General features: G+C 52.7%; 7 protein-coding genes across 7 annotated transcripts; 3 read left to right on the top strand and 4 right to left on the bottom strand.

The window, feature by feature from the left end:
- Positions 1-954: 954 nt before the first annotated feature.
- Positions 955-1,254, bottom strand: GUITHDRAFT_65227 (hypothetical protein; the record flags this gene model as incomplete). Its single annotated transcript, XM_005839403.1, has 2 exons — positions 955-1,118; positions 1,167-1,254. Coding segments are annotated over 2 exons (252 nt in total), but the record flags the coding sequence as incomplete, so codon positions are not given.
- Positions 1,255-3,109: 1,855 nt separating this feature from the next.
- On the top strand, positions 3,110-4,241 carry GUITHDRAFT_101650 (hypothetical protein; the record flags this gene model as incomplete). Its single annotated transcript, XM_005839402.1, has 3 exons — positions 3,110-3,574; positions 3,830-3,958; positions 4,011-4,241. 3 exons carry the CDS (start codon positions 3,110-3,112, stop codon positions 4,239-4,241), a joined length of 825 nt encoding a protein of 274 aa, XP_005839459.1.
- A 366-nt stretch (positions 4,242-4,607) lies between these two features.
- Positions 4,608-5,766, bottom strand: GUITHDRAFT_133561 (hypothetical protein; the record flags this gene model as incomplete). The annotated part of the gene is made up of 3 exons (XM_005839401.1): positions 4,608-4,674; positions 4,728-4,761; positions 4,827-5,766. The coding sequence occupies 3 exons, from the start codon at positions 5,764-5,766 to the stop codon at positions 4,608-4,610; spliced, it is 1,041 nt and encodes a 346-aa protein (XP_005839458.1).
- Positions 5,767-6,361: 595 nt separating this feature from the next.
- Positions 6,362-7,718, top strand: GUITHDRAFT_101648 (hypothetical protein; the record flags this gene model as incomplete). Its single annotated transcript, XM_005839400.1, has 9 exons — positions 6,362-6,494; positions 6,550-6,592; positions 6,647-6,708; positions 6,757-6,793; positions 6,838-6,886; positions 6,941-6,973; positions 7,114-7,167; positions 7,371-7,463; positions 7,680-7,718. 9 exons carry the CDS (start codon positions 6,362-6,364, stop codon positions 7,716-7,718), a joined length of 543 nt encoding a protein of 180 aa, XP_005839457.1.
- An 881-nt stretch (positions 7,719-8,599) lies between these two features.
- Positions 8,600-8,902, bottom strand: GUITHDRAFT_65101 (hypothetical protein; the record flags this gene model as incomplete). Its single annotated transcript, XM_005839399.1, has 1 exon — positions 8,600-8,902. A coding segment is annotated over one exon (303 nt), but the record flags the coding sequence as incomplete, so codon positions are not given.
- Positions 8,903-12,208: 3,306 nt separating this feature from the next.
- Positions 12,209-12,791, top strand: GUITHDRAFT_101647 (hypothetical protein; the record flags this gene model as incomplete). The annotated part of the gene is made up of 3 exons (XM_005839398.1): positions 12,209-12,315; positions 12,374-12,539; positions 12,687-12,791. 3 exons carry the CDS (start codon positions 12,209-12,211, stop codon positions 12,789-12,791), a joined length of 378 nt encoding a protein of 125 aa, XP_005839455.1.
- Positions 12,792-13,032: 241 nt separating this feature from the next.
- On the bottom strand, positions 13,033-14,533 carry GUITHDRAFT_133559 (hypothetical protein; the record flags this gene model as incomplete). Its single annotated transcript, XM_005839397.1, has 5 exons — positions 13,033-13,728; positions 13,826-13,988; positions 14,035-14,143; positions 14,191-14,279; positions 14,523-14,533. The coding sequence occupies 5 exons, from the start codon at positions 14,531-14,533 to the stop codon at positions 13,033-13,035; spliced, it is 1,068 nt and encodes a 355-aa protein (XP_005839454.1).
- Positions 14,534-17,006: the final 2,473 nt, after the last annotated feature.

The raw sequence follows: 17,006 nt of genomic DNA, 5'->3' as shown, positions 1-17,006 counted from the left end.
TACCGACTCTGGTAAAATTGTATATAAATAATGTACTTCAAGAGGACAGGTTCGTACTGCAGTACATTAGATACTACCACAAACGCAGTATAAATTTCAATATTGTTGATCTTTTTTGTCCGCCGGTTTCCGGTGGGTGGGGTGGTGATGCAACTTAGAGGAGGGGGGTACCTCCTCTATGAAATGACATGTCGCTGCGCTCGAACATCTCTCAAGCACCTTTAGGGCACTGACGTCGCTTCTTGCCTCTTGCGTTTCTTCATGCTCCTGGTTTTCTGTGTGCTGTGTCTCGGCCTTTGAGGTTGTGTGGTACAGAACTTGATCAGATCTCTGTACAGTTCCAAAAGGATCTCTGTAGTGTGTTTCACAGATACTCCGACGGATTCTTGATGTTAACATTTGTCTTGTCCTGCTGCTAGATTTTTCAATCTCTGTTTTGTGTATGCAACACTCTAAATATGTCGCTTTCTCAAGACCACTGCTCCATCTTCTGAAATGCTGACATGCATTCCATCGATGCTAGTTCTCTGTATGTAGCAGCTGCTTTCCAGATAGTGCTATGCCACGCTGCTGCAAATCTACAAAAGCCCTTTAGCGCAAAACGAAGATGGAGCTCAGCTGCTCAGGTTGCAAGAGCAGTGTCACTCTTGCTTCATAGTTTGACTGGAAGTAGATGTGCATTCGTTCGATTGTGCAGCCTTCTAACAGCGACCAGGCTTTTCCTTCATGTTTACGACGACGATAACCGCGACAATAAAAAAAATTTCATTCTTCTGACAAGTCAAATATTTTACAAGAGCAGCACATGGCTGCACAGAATTGTCCCAGTCTATGTGCGATCAACAGCCGATAGCCGCAGCACTCGGAACTCTTTCCGCTCTGAGGAGAGTTACACGAAAACTCTTAACACTCTTCAGTAACCGCCGGAGAGAGTAGATGGCAGATGCTGGAATCCTATACCACAGCGCTCTTTACCACCTTCCAGATGTATCCCGTGCTCCCCCCAACTTCTTCGTTCTTGCCGTCTATGCTGTGCAGTAGTTGGAATTCCCATGGACCATCGCTGACCAACATCTTGTCGACTGTGATGACCCTTGAACCCGGTTTCAAACTGTGACCTGCATGACCTCGTGGTTACTTTAGCACAAGCAGGTCCAGTTGCTTACCCAGCGTGTAGGACAGCTGAGCAAGATATGGTCCCCCGAAAGTCGAAAATGCTGTGCTGTAGCAGAAGCACACATCAATGTCGTTGAGAAGCTCTGTATCAGAGTGCACGTCTCCTTCCAAGAACAAGACAGGGCATAGATCCTTTCCATTCGAAATGCTATTCGAACAGAAGCCATCACAGCACGCAAAGAGAACACTGGTCAGAGGGTGCAAACCTCATCTCTTGAACGTGTAGGCTGACCCTCTTGGCAACCTCGATGTACTCCGGAATGATTTCGATGCCCTTGGACCTCTTGAGCACGTTGGAGTATCTGGAACGAGTCACTTCACGTGGATGTAGCTGTGAATAGAGGAGCGATGAAAGAAGGGAATAATATCACGCAAATCACGCGATGGAGAGAAGTTAGGAACCTGAGGGCAGCCGCGAACACCAATCGGCCGCTTCCTGATCCAATGTCGCAAAAGGTCTCGCCATCCCTACACTGCCGTCAAACAACAATCATGCAACCGGCAGGCTTGCACCGTATTTCCGCTGCATCAAGTAATTGAAGGAAGAATTCAATGTCAAACTCTCCATACGTCAAGTCCTGCGATTTGATGAAGAAGTTGTTCCTGTCTTGATACGAAGAAGAGATGTCGCGCAGATTCCAGAAATCACTCGAGGATTCCTTTGAATATGCGTCCTTCACAAGCTTTCCAATCCCGATCTTCTCTGGGCTGCTTGCTTGTTTCGTGCTCCACCCACCCGTGGAACTACACATTCCTGTTCTCACTTGGCCCCTCTCACTGCGTATCCGGGGAATCCCACGATAGCCAACGAAGCAGGAGCTCTTACAGACCTCCCTAGGGCTGAAGCTTCTTCCTACTCCAGTCCCTCTCTCAGCACCCCCGCTGCTCATGGCAGCAAGAAACAAAGCTCCCGCCAGCGCCTTCATGGTGGAAAAGAAAATTTCCATCAGCTTCAAGTGCGCCTCAGGCCGTTAATAACTGATCTTAAACGGTTTGAAACCGTTTTGACTAAAAGTTACGATACTCATTCGGAGAATTTTTTTTGATTTTTGCAAGGTCATTTTAGCAACAGGTCCTAACTAAACCTAGCTGACGGAGCGAGCGAGGTGCAGGGAGCGAGGAGCGGAGGGAGCAGAAGCAGCAGCAAGCAGGATCAGCAGCATTGTGAGGAGCAAAATCAGGGGTGGGGGCAGAGGAGGGAAGAACAGGAGAAGCAGTATACACGGCCAGCTCCATCCATCTCTGACATACTCATCCTCAACGTGCTTCAGCAGCGAGTAACTCCATGTTGACTGCCAGGTCGATGAAGAGAACCCGCTTAGCCTGCCAGCCGTGCAAGGATGCAGAGCTCAAGTGCGACAACTTCCAGCCATGCGCGCGGTGAGTCTGAGGGAGAAAGGGATAGAAGGGGATGGAGAGGATGAGCCTGACGCATTACACGTGCATCATCTCGCCTCTCTGTCTTGGGCGGGCGTGAGCCTGAAATTTCTGAGGGTTTTACTCAGATGCACTCGGCTGAGCATGGAAGGGAGCTGTATCAGAGAAAGAGAAGAGAAGGAGTGTAGGAAGAGGGGATCAAACTCGTGTGTCCTTTGCAAGCAATCGAAGGTCAAATGCGACGAAGGTCGCCCATGCTCGCGTTGTAAGCAGAAACAAAAGCAAGAGTACTGTGTGTACGAAGTTCAGATTATCGCCAGACAGAAGGCACGATTCAAAGAACAGGATCAAGAGCAAGAGCAAGAGCAAGAGCAAGGATGGGACAGTGGGAGTGGGACAGAACTTGTCCAGGCCCCTCTAACACACTCCGATGAACTCGCTTCGATGCTGGAGCTGCAGGTTGAAAGGCCGCTCGACTTCTGTATTCGCAACCTCTCCTTCGACAAGCCGTCCGTGCTGCGCGAGCAGGGAGTTTGGCTACAACTCAAAGGATCTCATGAACATCTTCGTCTCGGAGAAGCAAGCTCGGGCTGTCCCAGCGCGGCTGCTGATGGAGAACGAGACAGTATCGGAGTACGACCTGGAGCTGGAGAGGGCCTTGTACGGGAATGAGAACTTTGGGATGGTCAATCACTACCTGCGACCTTCTACTGGGCAGCGGGCGCATCTGTACGTATCGGACGCGACATGCAGGATACTAGGGCTGCATGCGGAAGAGGCTCTAGCGAGGTTAGCGAGCAGGGAGCTGTCACTGGTTACCACAGAGTTTAACTCCTTCTGCTACGTGATGTTCGGGACCTGGTTCTTTGCGACGAGACCTGGACGTCCGCTGAGTCTAGTTGGCTGTATCCGAGATCTTGGGAGCAAGGGAGAGAAAGGTGGCGTGATGGCAAGATATGTACAGCAGCCGGAGTTCGACTGTCACGGGCGGTTGAGGTCGATGAAGACTTTCATGTTTCCGGTAGGGAAGAGAGTAGAGAGAAGAGAAAGTGGGGAGGATGGGAGGAGGAGAGAACAATGAATTTGGGGAAGGCAGTCTCAAGAGCAGCAGCAGCAGCAGCATGGCGGGAAGTAAGAGTAGCTGAAAGAAGAAGAGAGGAGACTGAGAGGAAGGACTCGAGGAGGAGGTGGTGGTGGCGTGGGGAAGGCGGAGGAAGAAGAGGATGAAGGGGGAGGATGGAGAAGGAATATGGAGGAGCTGACTGTGCTGCTGCAGCTTGACAAGAAAAGTTACGAGTCATTGCTGGAGAATCCGCATGATCCATTCTCGACTTTCAACCATCACATCAGTGGTGGAAGGGACTACGACACGTGGATGAACGATTTCGAGTCCGACGTGTTCGCGGTGAGCATGACGAGCTGGCGGCCTGCTGTAGGCTGACGCTGCGAGGGGGCAGGGGGAGACAATCTTGGGGATGCAGAAGTCGAAGCAGGGGATGGAGCGTCTGGAGGAGCTTGGGAGGGAGTTGGAGCGAATGTACCAGCCGTTTGTAGAGCATGCAGAGAAGATCCTGCTGGAGAAGATGCCCGGGGGCCTGAAGGTTGCTGGACCTCACAGTGACCTGCTCTCAGCGGTAGCAACAATGAACGATGGAAGGAGAGGGCGGGAGCAGGAAGGAGTCAGGTAACGGAACAGAAGGGAGAGGAGGCGGCACATCTTCGATGAGTATCCGCGGGTTGCAGTGAAAGACTAAAGGCGAGCATATTAACTGAAGATAATTACTGTCATCAGCCCCCAGGCTTCAATGATTGCAGCCTTGAGTTCGAGTCCGTTGGCTGGCAGTCCTGCACTGCCGGCCTCGGCCCGGCCACAGTGAAGATGCGGCACCCGGCGGCAACTCAGTCGAATCGTTACCCTCAAAGACTCTCCCGGCCCCAGAGCCTCGGCGCCAACGGTGAACTTTAGCCGAGTGGCAGCTGGGGTATGCTATGAACATGCCACCAAGGAGATTCAGTAAAAGACAAGTGAAGATGCTGCAGGGGCTCGAAACCGATCACAGGGTGAACTCGCCGTGGAAAGACCGCGGAGAGCAGATCAAACGCGCCAGGAGGAGCTCGGTACTGCACAGTCAAGGCATCAGGGCATGCACTCAGCACACGACTCATATCCTCACCAGTGCTTGCAGTCTGGGTTGTCCTTGCGGTCCACTGAGCAGCAGCAAGTCAGCAGACTGCGAGCCTGAGGCTGCGAGAGTAGCACGGCTGTCACTCACCGATCATGTACCCCCCCTTGAGGAAGAGGAACGCTCCGAAGAGGGCGATCTCTCCTGGCGTCTTGTAGGAGTACGTTGGAGGGTCTTTGTCTGCCGGCATGTACCCAGCAGCCACGTAGTCCTTGGTCATGTAGAACCGATGCGCGTTCTCCATCATGGTGGGCAAGGGCCCCCTCCAGTACACCCCCCCAACTCCTCCTGTGTACCAGTGCAGCTCGACGGCGATCTGGTGAGGGAGCATGTAGCCCGTGTTGATGATCGAGGTAAGGACCGAGTATTCCCAGCCCTCGATGTCCATCTTGAGGAACGTGGGGGGCCTGGAGTAACCGAGCATCTTCAGGATGGAAGGCCATGACCTGTAGTCCCCATCGTCGACAGGGCCAAGGCAGATCTTGTGAAAGAACACCCTCGATTGGAGATTGGGGGGAACAGAGTAGTTCCCGTTGCAGTCGAAGGTGTGTACAACACAATTAGTCGACTCGAACACCCCGATCTCGAATCCCCATTCGCCATGGCTCCCCACGCTGATCACAACACAGTCACGGCGTTTCAGCGCACGAGGGCCACAGAATCGCTTCTCGTTGTCCTGCCCTCCTGCTGATCCCATCGTCATCATGCCTGCTCTGCATTTCGGGCCAACAGGAGGCAGCAGGTTGAAGTGTGCCCACGGGGATTGCAGCGTGAAAACTTCCTTGTCGAGCATCCTCGACAGCTTCGAGTGAAGTCCGAGTGTATGCCGCCAGCTCTTCTCAAAGGATGCCTGTATCTCTTCCTTGTTGAAGGAGGAAGTCAGCAAGGACGAATTGCAGAACCGAATCTCTGGCTCCACGGAGGAATGGTAGGTTCTTCGTTCTTCCCTCTTCATCAGCCTCTCCCCGGGAGACAGCAGAGCCACGAGCAGGTAGCAGAAGACGAACCCTGCCATGAAAGAGCCTCCCATCGTCAGACCCTGCATGGCCGCGCGACTCTGCATGCGTGACTCTCTTCCAGCCTTCCTCATACCGTCATCTTCACCATGCCGCCCATGGCAGTACCACCTACCATCCCCGTTCCGAAATACATCACAACCCCCTTCCCATCACCCACCCCGAAAACTGATGACCCTAGATGTTTTCAAATGTAGGGTACTTTGATACTGTGTTGCTAGAGAATATCACCCATGACCCAATTCATGACCCCACAAATTTATGACCCCACCCCCTATTTCTAACTTTTATCACCCCAGCCCAGTTGAACGCTAAGGTCGCCCTCATCAGGCTCTCCGACATGCCGACTGCGTTGCCCTGCCGACGATGCCAGTGAGACGCGGAGAGGAGGAGGAGGAGGAGCAGCAGCGGGAGGAAGAGGGAGGGATGCTCAGATATTGAGGAATGAGCGAAGAGGAGCAGAGAGGAATCGAAGCAGGAGGACTTGCACAGTCCGTACTCTCACGGATCCATGGGGAATGCGCATGGTTACTACGACGGCAGTGAGCGGAGAAATCATGGGGGAAGGGCACGAGAGAGAATCATGCTGAAGGTGTTCGGGAGAAAGGAATGAGGGAGAAGGATGAGAGCGAGCAGGGGAGTGATACTTCTTCAACCAATCACACTTGGCTCAGGGCGACCAACGAAGTCAGGTGCATGGCCACGACACGCCATGGGTTTGTCCTGACAGGGCACATTGATGGTGACGAGCTGCTATCCTTTCGTGCCTTATCGCCTGCTCATTCTATGGAGCTCAGGTTATGTCCGAGCATGGAACCTGGACGGCACGAAGCTGGAGAGGTATGGCAGAGCTATCAGGGAGCAACGCTCGAATCGGAATGACCTGCGATGCAGCGAATCTTGGCCAGCAGAGCTCAGGATGCACAACACAGGCATTACCGTCCTCGTGGAAGATTGTTCGTCATCCTGACCTTGGAGGCATGGTAGTGACATGATCCTCGTAGATGAAGGAGCGATATGGACAGCGAGCATGGCTGGGAGGTTCTGTGTAGAGCGTATGAGAGTCTGTCTCAAAGGGTTTTCAGCGTACGATGCATATCCCAAGATGGAAAGAAAACCTCGATAGAAGCAAAGGTGAGATGAGCTAGGAAGGCAGAAGATAGAGTGGTAATGGTGCGTTACTTCCAGGCTCCTGGACGCAAGAATGCTCATAACACTGAGGTGAGAAGGTTTTGCGCTGCCTGTTCGTTATCACCACGTGAAATGTCTGCTGTTCAAGTGTTTTTGGCGAGTGTTGTTCGTTTCGATGAGCTTGTTACATGCACGTGTGAACGGCTTGTTGATAGTTCCTTCCCATGCAGGTGAATGCGATGATTGCGACAGCAAACAAGACGTTGTGGACTGGGGCAAAGACGGTAGGGATGTGAAGACTGTCTGCGTGTACTGAAGTCAGTACAAGGTTCGGGTGTGGAGTAGCGAAGGAGAATGGCGGCAAAGCCTGCAAACCCATGCTGGGAAGGTAAAGTAGAGGGAGGGAGGATAGTGGAGCATTACCCGATAGAAAGCTTGCTGCAGCTTTCACCTGTTTGCTGTCCTTCTGTGCCTGAAATTCTTTAAGGTTTTGTGCATGCTGTCCTCCAGGGGGAAAGTGAGGAGATCTTTGCAATTTGTTCAGATTCGTGGAGGGTTGACGAGCATCTTTGGGTATCAGGTCTGGATAGGGTTTGCAGATGGAAGGTTATTGCTGTTCGACCAAGCATCTGTATCGTCACGTATCCGATGACAAGAACGAAAGTTGAGCTGCTCCTCAGGCTGTCTGCATCGTGAAGCTTCAAGACGAGGCGGGGAACTCCCCTGTTCACTGCCTTGCCGCTGGAGGAATCTTGACTGCCCTGCTTTGTTGCTGTGGGGCTGAAGTTGAACGCAGACGATCATGTATGGAGCGGGTCGGGTGATGGGCATGTAAGGTGCTACTCTGAGAAGAACTTCCGGGAGACGATCGATGCGAATGTGAGGAACGGACTTGGTTGTGAACTTGTCCACTTGTGCAGAAAACCTCATGGTTGACCTGCTGGTGTTTTAGAGGGTGCAAGAGATCTAGCTGCTACTTCTTCATGCACAGACGTCCTTATGTGCGTTGTCTGACACTCGTTGCGTACTTGTCGTCAGATGACGGGAAAGAGAGCGATTACATGCCTGTTTGTCACGCACCTTCACTTGTGGGTAGGGTGCGAGAGGTGAAGTGCTAGTGTGTGAGTGGTGAAATGCTCATTGTCCTGCCAGCGGCAACCTGCAGCGGATCGACGTCGAGAAGTGAGAACAGAGACTGAAGGCTGCTGCTGTTGATGTTGATGATGATGATGATGATGATGACGATGATGATGATGATGATGATGATGATGATGATGATGATGATGATGATGATGATGATGTTTCGAAATGACGATGAAGTCATTGTTGCCTAAACCTGCAACCAGAGATGGAGCCAACATCGACCAAGAGATCGGTTGTGACATCAACCATCGTTTCGTCGTAACTTCCTCCAAGTTGACCCTCCTGCATGCACACGTACTTCTTCTTACAAGGCCATGTCTCCAGTGCCTCCAAGATGCACAAAACTCGCATCAGGACCCTCCATGCTGCTGGTGACCTGCTTCTCTCCCGCCTCCTGGTCCTCACCAACGATCCTGCAGAGATGGGAGACAAGATTTTCATCTGCACAGCAGCCAAGGGAGAAAAGATGTTGACGATCTGGGGGCCGATCGTAGACGAGCTGCTCATTGCAAGATCGGACCAGACCTTTGACTCAGCAGTTGTAAGTTTTTTCCATCATCTTCAGTGTCGGGGTCATGATGAGATATGATACTTGTAGTCTCCCTCAAGCGAGGTGCTCAGCAAGTGCTCTCCTGCGGCACAGTCGAGTGATGATGATGAGGTGAAGCCTTCGCTGGCCTCCTCGTTATGAACATCTCCCCTCTTCTCCTCTCCCCTGCTCTGCTCTGCTCTGCTCTGCTCTGCTCTGCTCTGCTCTGCTCTGCTCTGCTCTGCTCTGCTCTGCTCTGCTCTGCTCTGCTCTGCTCTGCTCTGCTCTGCTCTGCTCTGCTCTGCTCTGCTCTGCTCTGCTCTGCTCTGCTCTGCTCTGCTCTGCTCTTGCTATGCTGGTCACTCTTGACGTCACTCGAGCTGGACGTGGTGGACGAGCCCGTCACTTCTCTTGAGCCCCTCTACGTGTTGAGGGAGCATCAACCAGGTGAGAGAAAAACGGAAACATGATGAGAAGTTTGTATGCATTGGCCAGCTTCCTCCTCTCGTCCTTGCCTTCTCTACTCCTTTTCCTTCTTTCCCCCTCCTTCTCCTCCCTTTCTCTCGTTTCTCTCTTCTTCTTGGACTGGAGTTTTGGAGTTGTTTTCCTCTTCACCTCTTCCTCCTTCATCCTGCTTCATCTTCCTCCGTGAACTCAGTACTTCTCATTTTTCTCCTCTCCTCTCCATCCCCACTCCCTCTCCTCTTCCCCTCTCCTCTCCTCTCTTCACTTCGCCCCTTCCACTACATCTTCTCTCTCTCTGAATATCCTCTCTCTCAGGGAGTGTAAATGCTCTTGTTGCGGTCGGAAAGGTTTTTCTGACAGGAGGGAGGTCAAACTATTCTTTCCTGAACTTCTTAAATCCTTGGGTTTCTGCTACTTCCTCAATCGTTTCCTCTCTCCACCGACCTCCGCTCTTCCACTACTACTCTACCGGCTTCATCCTCCTCTTCCTCCTGCTTCCTTCTTCTGCTTCAGCCTCAGTCCTCTGCTTTTTGTTGACATGATCTTGACTGGTGGAGTTCAGTGACGGGACAATCCGCGTGTGGACCAAGACTGCAGCTGAAGTCGTGAGTGAACTTATCCCAGTGTCTCCTTCCTCCTCATCCTCCCAGCCAGAAGACTTTCTTGGACGACAGCGTGTGCGGCGAGGTGGAGGAGGCAGCGGAAGGGGATGGCAGAGCTGAAGTGAGTTCCTACTGCTGCGACCTGCACCCAGTCGCTGACGGGGCTGATGTGAAGGATGCTACTGCTGCAGCTGCTGCTCCCTCCCTCCCTGTCACAGGTCGCTCCTGTTCTTATCGGCTTCCTGCATGAGATGACGGGGCAGCAGAAGATGCAGGAGAAGTGTCGGAGTGGAAGACGAAGAGGTCGAACCCGTGCTTGCCGATCGATGAACATCGTGAGTGAACCAGAGGAGGAAGGGAGTGAGCGGGGCAGGAGGATACAGGGAGGGTGATGGTGGTGGACGTGGGGAGGGAGGAGGAGAAGGCAGGGGGCAAGTGGGGCAGTATGGGGACAGAGACAGGGGGGAGGGAGAGGGGCTGGAGGAGGAGGAGGAGGAGGAGGAGGAGGAGGAGGAGGTGGAGGAGAGGAGGAGGAGAGGAGGAGAGGAGGAGGAGGAGAGGAGGAGGAGGAGGAGAGGAGGAGGAGGAGGAGGAGGAGAGGAGGAGGAGGAGAAGAGGAGGAGGAGGAGGAGGAGGAGGAGGAGAGGAGGAGGATTGAGGAAGTCATAATCAACTCACAGATTCTCTTCCTGGGACTCCACATGATTCGACGACCGAACGACCGTCGGTCATGGCTGACCTCTCATGCGCCGGTCTTCCATCCTTCCGGTCACCCTCCTGCTTGCTCTCCTTACTCGCCTCCCGTCCCGCAGGTTTCTCGGACAATCGGCCGCTCACTGCGCTCAGCGTCATGACGGGTGGGGAGGAGAGAGGAAGAGAAAATTAAGAGATGAGGGAGGGAGAGGAGAAGAGGGGAGGGGAGGAGAGAAAACGGGAGGAAAACAGAGGGAGGGGAGTGAAGGAGGGAGGGGAGGGAGGGCAGGGAAGGAGGGAGGAGAGGGAGAGGAGGGAAGGAGAAAGGGAGCTGGAAGTTTTTGATCGAGTTGTTGACTTGAGCCAAGACCTGACGACAGACACTTGGAACTTGAGCCCTGAGACGAGAAAGGAGGGGAAGAGATATCGGTGCTGCTTGTCCACCCTCCCTCTCCTCTCCTCTCCTCCTCTCCTCCTCTCCTCTTTTCCTCCTCTCCTCTTTTGTTTTCCTCTCAATGCTTTCTACATTGTTTTCTCCTTAGTCTCCTCGTTTTTCTCATCTCAGACCTCGCAGATGTGTCAGCAGTTTTGCTCCTCGTTCACCTTCCTCCTCGGTGCCCATTCAGCTTATGGTTTCTGCCATCACACCAGGTACACGCCGCCGCCTCCCCATTCCCCTCCTTCGTCTCTCCTCTCTCCATGCTTCTCCTCTTCCGCCTTCCGCTCTCTTCCTCCGTTTTCCTCTCCTCAACCCTCTCCTTCTGTTCGATGCTGCTTCTTGCCGCCTCTCCTCTCCTCCTCTCACCATCCCATCGGACAGGCGGTGGTCACCTGCTAGCCTGCAGCATGGCCGAGGGCTCAGTGGAGGTCTGGGATGTTGTCACCTCCTCCTGCATCTCCCGCAACCAGCTCGACCTTCCTCCTTCCTCCCTCCTCTGGAGAATTCCTAGCGTTGTCGGAAGGTCACTTGCTCCTGCTTCTTCTGCTTATCCTGAACCTCTCTCAGTCCTCTCGCGCTCTTCTGCTCCGTAGGAGAGGAAGTCTTGCTTCTCTACCCGCCCTCCGATTCTTCTCTTAGCTACGGCCCGGTCACATGGTCCAAGAACCAGTAAGCTTGATTCCCTTGCCAGCACGTCTCCTCTCTTCCTCTCTCTCTCGCCTTCTTGACTCGCCCTGCATTTGTCTTTCCCTTTTCTCCTCTCTACATCTTTTCTTTGCTGCTCGCTGCTGCTTGTTCATCACTCGCAAGCTTCCTGCTGCTCTTGCCCTCTCCTTTTGTGCGCTCTTCTCTCCTCTCCTTCTCTGCCTCCTCCTCTTCCCTTGTTCCTCACCGCTTCATCGTCTCAGGCTCGGACCCTCTTGCGACTCCTCCGACGGCCTCGTCCTCTGCCTCTGCTGGTTCGGTGGCTTCCTCTGCGCTGGCACCAACAATGGCATCGTGCAGGTCGGTCACTGTACAACTCGGGGCCAGCTGATGAGCAGCTGGGGTGCTGCAGGTGTGGGATGACCTCTCCTCTTCCGTCACCACTCGCCTGCGACAGGATGGAGCTGTGCAGTGCCTTGCAGCATGTTCTGATCATCTGGTTTGCGCGAGCTCAGAGGTGAGGGGAGGGGGAGGGGAAGGAGGAGAGAGGAGAGAAGGGAGAGGAAGAGAATAGCGATAGGAAGAGGGAGTGCGAGAGGATGGATTGGAGGAAGCAGTGAGAGGAAGGGGTAAGCGATGTGGGTATATAGGAGGAGAGCAATAAGAACCAGGACGGTAGGAATTTCAAGAAGGGAGGGGAGAGGAAAGGAGAGAAAGAAGCGACAAAAGAGGATAGGCAGGAGAAGCAGATGAGGAAAGAAGAGCATACTTATCGCTGAGTGCAGGGGTTGTATGTGTGGTCAGCAAGAATGGACGGCAGCAGCAGCGGAGCATGGCAGCTGCTTGCTCGCGCGCAAGTTCACCCTCAGCAGGCGCCTCGTGCGATTGCGATCCTCGAAGCTGCGAGGAGGCGGAGGTGAGCGAGGCAGCAGCTCCTGCTCTCCTTGCATTGCTGTCCTTTACTGGTGCAGCAGGAGCTCGCGAATCGGCTCTTACCGCACAGATATCTTCCTTGGCGGCTGGGACGGGTCCCTGCAGTGCTGGAGGCTGGAGGAAGAAGGGGACGTAGTTTCTCTCTCCCCCCGCTTCGAGATCCCGCACGCTCATTCCTGCTCTATCCAAGCGCTTGCAGCCATCGAGGTATCTCCTGCTCTCCTCTTCCTACCCTTCTTCCACTCTCCTCCCCTTCTTCTCTTACTTCCTTCCTCGTCACTTCCCTCCATCTCTTCCTTGAACTTCTCTTCTCTCTTGTCCTCGCTCCTGATCACTTGGTGATCGCTCATACAGGAGGACGACGATCTTCTCACTCAGGACAGCCCCAACGAAGCAAGAGGAATGCTTGTGTCTGCGGCAGGAGACGGGCTGATCAAGGCCTGGGCGACCAGTAGATAAAGGGGCTCGAGCGTCCAAGAGTACTGAGCTGTGGTAGCAAAGAAGGTATGCGGATCTCAGGCTATCATGGCCGGGAGGAGGAATGTAAGATAACAAGGCTGAGAGGGGGGATGTATATAGGAGGGAGAGAGAGGAGGGGAAGGGGGAGGGAGAAAGTACAGTACTATTAGAGATGTACATAGTGTATAGGAAGAAACTGATTGCTAATCTACAAACAGACGAACTCACCCCGTATCCTCCTTCACACATAATCGTAGATCACCGTACACCCTCTGCGAGGCTTCAGCTCGCTCTGGAACCTCTCGAGGAAGCTACTTCCCAGCTCCTTCATCCCCGGCTCCTCCACCGCCTCCTCCTTCAGTCCCTCATCCTCCAAGAAACAGGACGGCGAGCTTCCCAGCCCCTCCAACGTGCTCTTGAGCCACCTTGCCTCCTCGAAGTCCTCGTCAGCCTCGGTTCCCTCCAGCGCCCCTGGCAGCACATGCTCCAGGCTAAGGATGTCTGATTGACAAGTCTCCTCCTTCATTTCTCCCGCCTGCCACAACCTAAGTTCACTTCCCTCATCCAGGGTATCGCTCGGCCTCGCCATCCCATCCCCGCACAGGCTGCTGGTGAAGTCCAGGGCCTCGTCCAACGGTTCCTCGTGCTCCTGTCCAAAGAACGGATTCGCTGCACACAATTCTTCTCGCACTTCTTCCTCCCTCTCAGTGCTCGACGCCGTCCCCAACCTCTCCACGCTCACAGCAAAGGGCATCTTGTGTTTCCCGTCGGCAGCCCTTGCTTTGCGCGAGGGGCCGCCCTGAGAGGACAGGCGCTTCTGCGCCTTCTGTGCGCGGCAGAGGCGGTAGCGGAAAGCCTTGCAATGGCGATGATTGGAGAAGCATTCTGACTTGGCGCAGCAGCACTTGTTCCGGCAGATCGGGCAGAACCAACGCAACTGCCATCAAGTCAGTACTGCAGACCAACAACACTCGAGAAGGTCCACCATCATCACAAACAATCTCAACTCTTTTGACAAACAAGCTCTCACTCACCTTGCCAGCAACGATCGACCAACCCTCGCTCGGCTGCTCGGTTGCGTTCTCGTTGAGGTGGATCAACAGGCATTGCTCGCAGTATCTGCGGCTACACTCGTAGTTCCCGCAGGCAAGCATGCTGCTTGATCGAACCTTGACATGTTGACAGAAGTGGCAGTACCTGAAGCAAGCATGTCAACCCTCTCCTCCTTCCCACTCAGCGTTACTTGTTGTGATTTGACAAATCTTTGCCAGACTGCCTGTCCGTCGCGTTCTTCCCGCCCACCCTCGCCCCTGTCCCAAAGGTGCCTGGGAGGGATTTAGGAGAGGGTACTCCTGCATGGTCTGTCATGGCATCGAACCAGAAAGGCTCTCATCTTCACCGGCTGCACTGATCGAATGTCTGCGATCGAAGATTGCTGGCGATCCAGTTTGCTGCTGCGCCTTACTTTTCTTCTTCGCCATTTGAGACCTGAAAGTCCGTTTCAATATCTTATGGTGGGACAATGTTGAAATAGGTTTGCAAGGAAAGGTTAGTTTCACTCCTGTACAAGCGTGATATCTGCGTCGTTCAAAAGTCGCAGCTGTAATCATCAACGATCTTGTTAGATCATCGTTTTGACATACTTGCCTTTCTTGTTAGTGTTTCCTCATGCAATTTGTGCAGTACCTACTTGCATACAGCACGTACGCAGGGATAGAAACCATAACAAACCTGCTGGCCATCTTGACGACTAACCCTCGACTAATCCGGATCCTCCTCGATCAAAATCTCTCCTGTCTCTCAATACCACCCTTGGGTCTCAGTCTACACTTGTAACACTCATTCGTCATTTTCCTGCCTTTCCCAAGATTTCTCCTCTACTTTTCTTCTCTTCACCTCTCTCCTCCTCTCTTCTCTCCTCTTGCCACGTGCCCTCCACCTCCTGTATCGCGCACTGCCATACGGCGACGGATCCTCTGAAACCTCCAGATACTTAAAAAAAGTACTTTTGCGATAAGTATTATTTTCAAATCATATTCTTTTAAATGTGCGATCTTGTTGTGGGGGATACCGACAGAAAGATACCAAACTAGGATTGTTCTGAATTTCAAAATACTTGTTTTATTTAAAACTTATTTAAAACATACATCTGTCATAGAAAGGAAATCTACATTCAAAGGACTCTTTTTCAAAACGGAACCGCCACCTTGGTGGGGTAGTTTTCAATGTCGAATCAGGCGTTGATGGGGTGGGTTGTTGAAAAAAAACTATGACTTTGATGAGGGTACAGACAGAAATAATGAAAGGGAAAAATGTAGGGTACTTTTCCATTATTTTAGGGGTAGGGGTGACATGAAATCTTTCAAAATGGAAGGTGGGGGTCCTTAACTGGGGATATTTTTCGAAGTTGGAGGAGGGGGTGGTAGATTCAGGATCTTGATGCATAAAGGCAGTGACCCGCGGTCACATCAGCGACTGAAAGTAGGGGGTAGGGTGAGGAACATCGGGATGTTGAATTGTTCCAGGGGTAGGGTGTTCAAACCATTTTTGTCACGGTTGGTGGTAAGAATAAGTTTAAATACATTTTATTTTAAATTGTTATATGAGCCGGTTTTCACCCCCTTGACAGCTCTGATGAGTCTACAGTTCAGTGACCTTCGAAAAGGCACCCGCGGCCGGGAGGCGGTACTACGGTAGACGGGCCCGCCGGGCCGGGTTGGAGCTCTTTACTCAAAGTTAAGTTAAAATTAGTACGAGGTCGCAATCACTGGAGAGGCGGCTAGCACACTGCGGCTAGCAGAGCCGTTGGGATCACCGTCGGATACCCCGGGCCCGATTGACACTAGTCCCGTAAATCATATGTATGTGATCGTGGTGTCACGGTGTGACTTGTTTGTGTTTGGGACGAGAAGGCTGCCTCCATTGGACCTTGCCGAGTGCGGGAGGGTACTGATTTCACCGGTTCTTCGCGGCTCGTCCGACACGGTCGGATGCCCAGGAAGCTGATTCCCGGAGGCTGAGGAGGTTGAGTTTGAGGATAAGGGTACTTCCTTGACGTTGTATGCGGTCCATGCAAAGGTTGTATCTCCGTTCCATGGCGCAGGGGAGGATGCCACTTTCGATCATCATCGTGAGTTGTGTTTGATCTCCTCAAGAGGGGTCTGGCAACTTCAAATCCTTGTCCGGCGATCAATGCTTGCCACATAACAAAGTCCTTCCTGACTCTTGATACAAGATTCTAGGGATAGTCGTGACAGATATCTAGATGATGGAAACTTGGGTTCCGATGCGTGCGGTAGTACCATGGTAGCAGCTGTTGGGATCACCGACACCCGATCATCGGATTGACACAACTTGTCCCCACGGAATGTCTCGCTCAAGGCCGCGAGGCTCGAGCAAGCTCCAACTTGGAAGAAGCGATCTTCAAACGAGCTCCGTTGAGTTGCGTGATTTATACACAGAGCCTAGTCTAAGTGATAAACATCCACAAACTGACTCTGGTCCGGCCAACCACCCCTTCAAGATACTGAACCTCCGAGGCTACTCACTGGTTACACCTCAAAGTTCTATTACAGGCTGAACCCTCTACTTGTCCTCCTCTGCGACCACGCTTCCCGTCGCAGCTCTCCTTCCCTGTTCCTTCACCGAAATCGTCTGCTTCCCCTTTGCTGTACGAGCTTTCTGATCACCACTTGTCCCTTCCCCTTCTCCTGCTGTGCCCTTTCCCACCAAACTCCCTGTACCAATAAAGCCAATTTTTCAGTTCACAAACCATGTTTATTTGTGGACTCAACCCTTATGCTTTTGAGCACAAGATCTTAGACAACACTGGTCCTCTGTTCCCTCAATGCATCATGCGTGACTTGAAATGTCGGATATCAAACAGAGAACAGTCGACAGTGAAATCCTCCTCCCGTTTGGACAAGCAAAACTACCATGAGGTCTTCAGCCAGTCTTGGACTTCAGCCAAACAGCGCCGTAGAGAGGTTAACGCCCTCTGTCAGATCATGGCAGTCAAGTCTTACAAACACCGTTTGGCAAACGGCAACGATTACATGGAGTTCGGGAAATCAAAAGCCAACAACTCGCTAAATAAGGAGATAGAGGAATGGCAAAACAAATGCAAATCTCTTTGCAGCTCGAGCTCAACGGCGGCGATACTACCCGGACCTCTTCGTCTGCTTCCATGTACAGCACCACAACCACAATCGCACA

Source organism: Guillardia theta (genome assembly GCF_000315625.1).
Source record: "Guillardia theta CCMP2712 unplaced genomic scaffold GUITHscaffold_8, whole genome shotgun sequence".
NCBI classification, from domain to species: domain Eukaryota; class Cryptophyceae; order Pyrenomonadales; family Geminigeraceae; genus Guillardia; species Guillardia theta.
The sequence above is the reverse complement of the archived record's forward strand: the minus strand, read 5'-3'. Positions and strand labels throughout refer to the sequence as shown.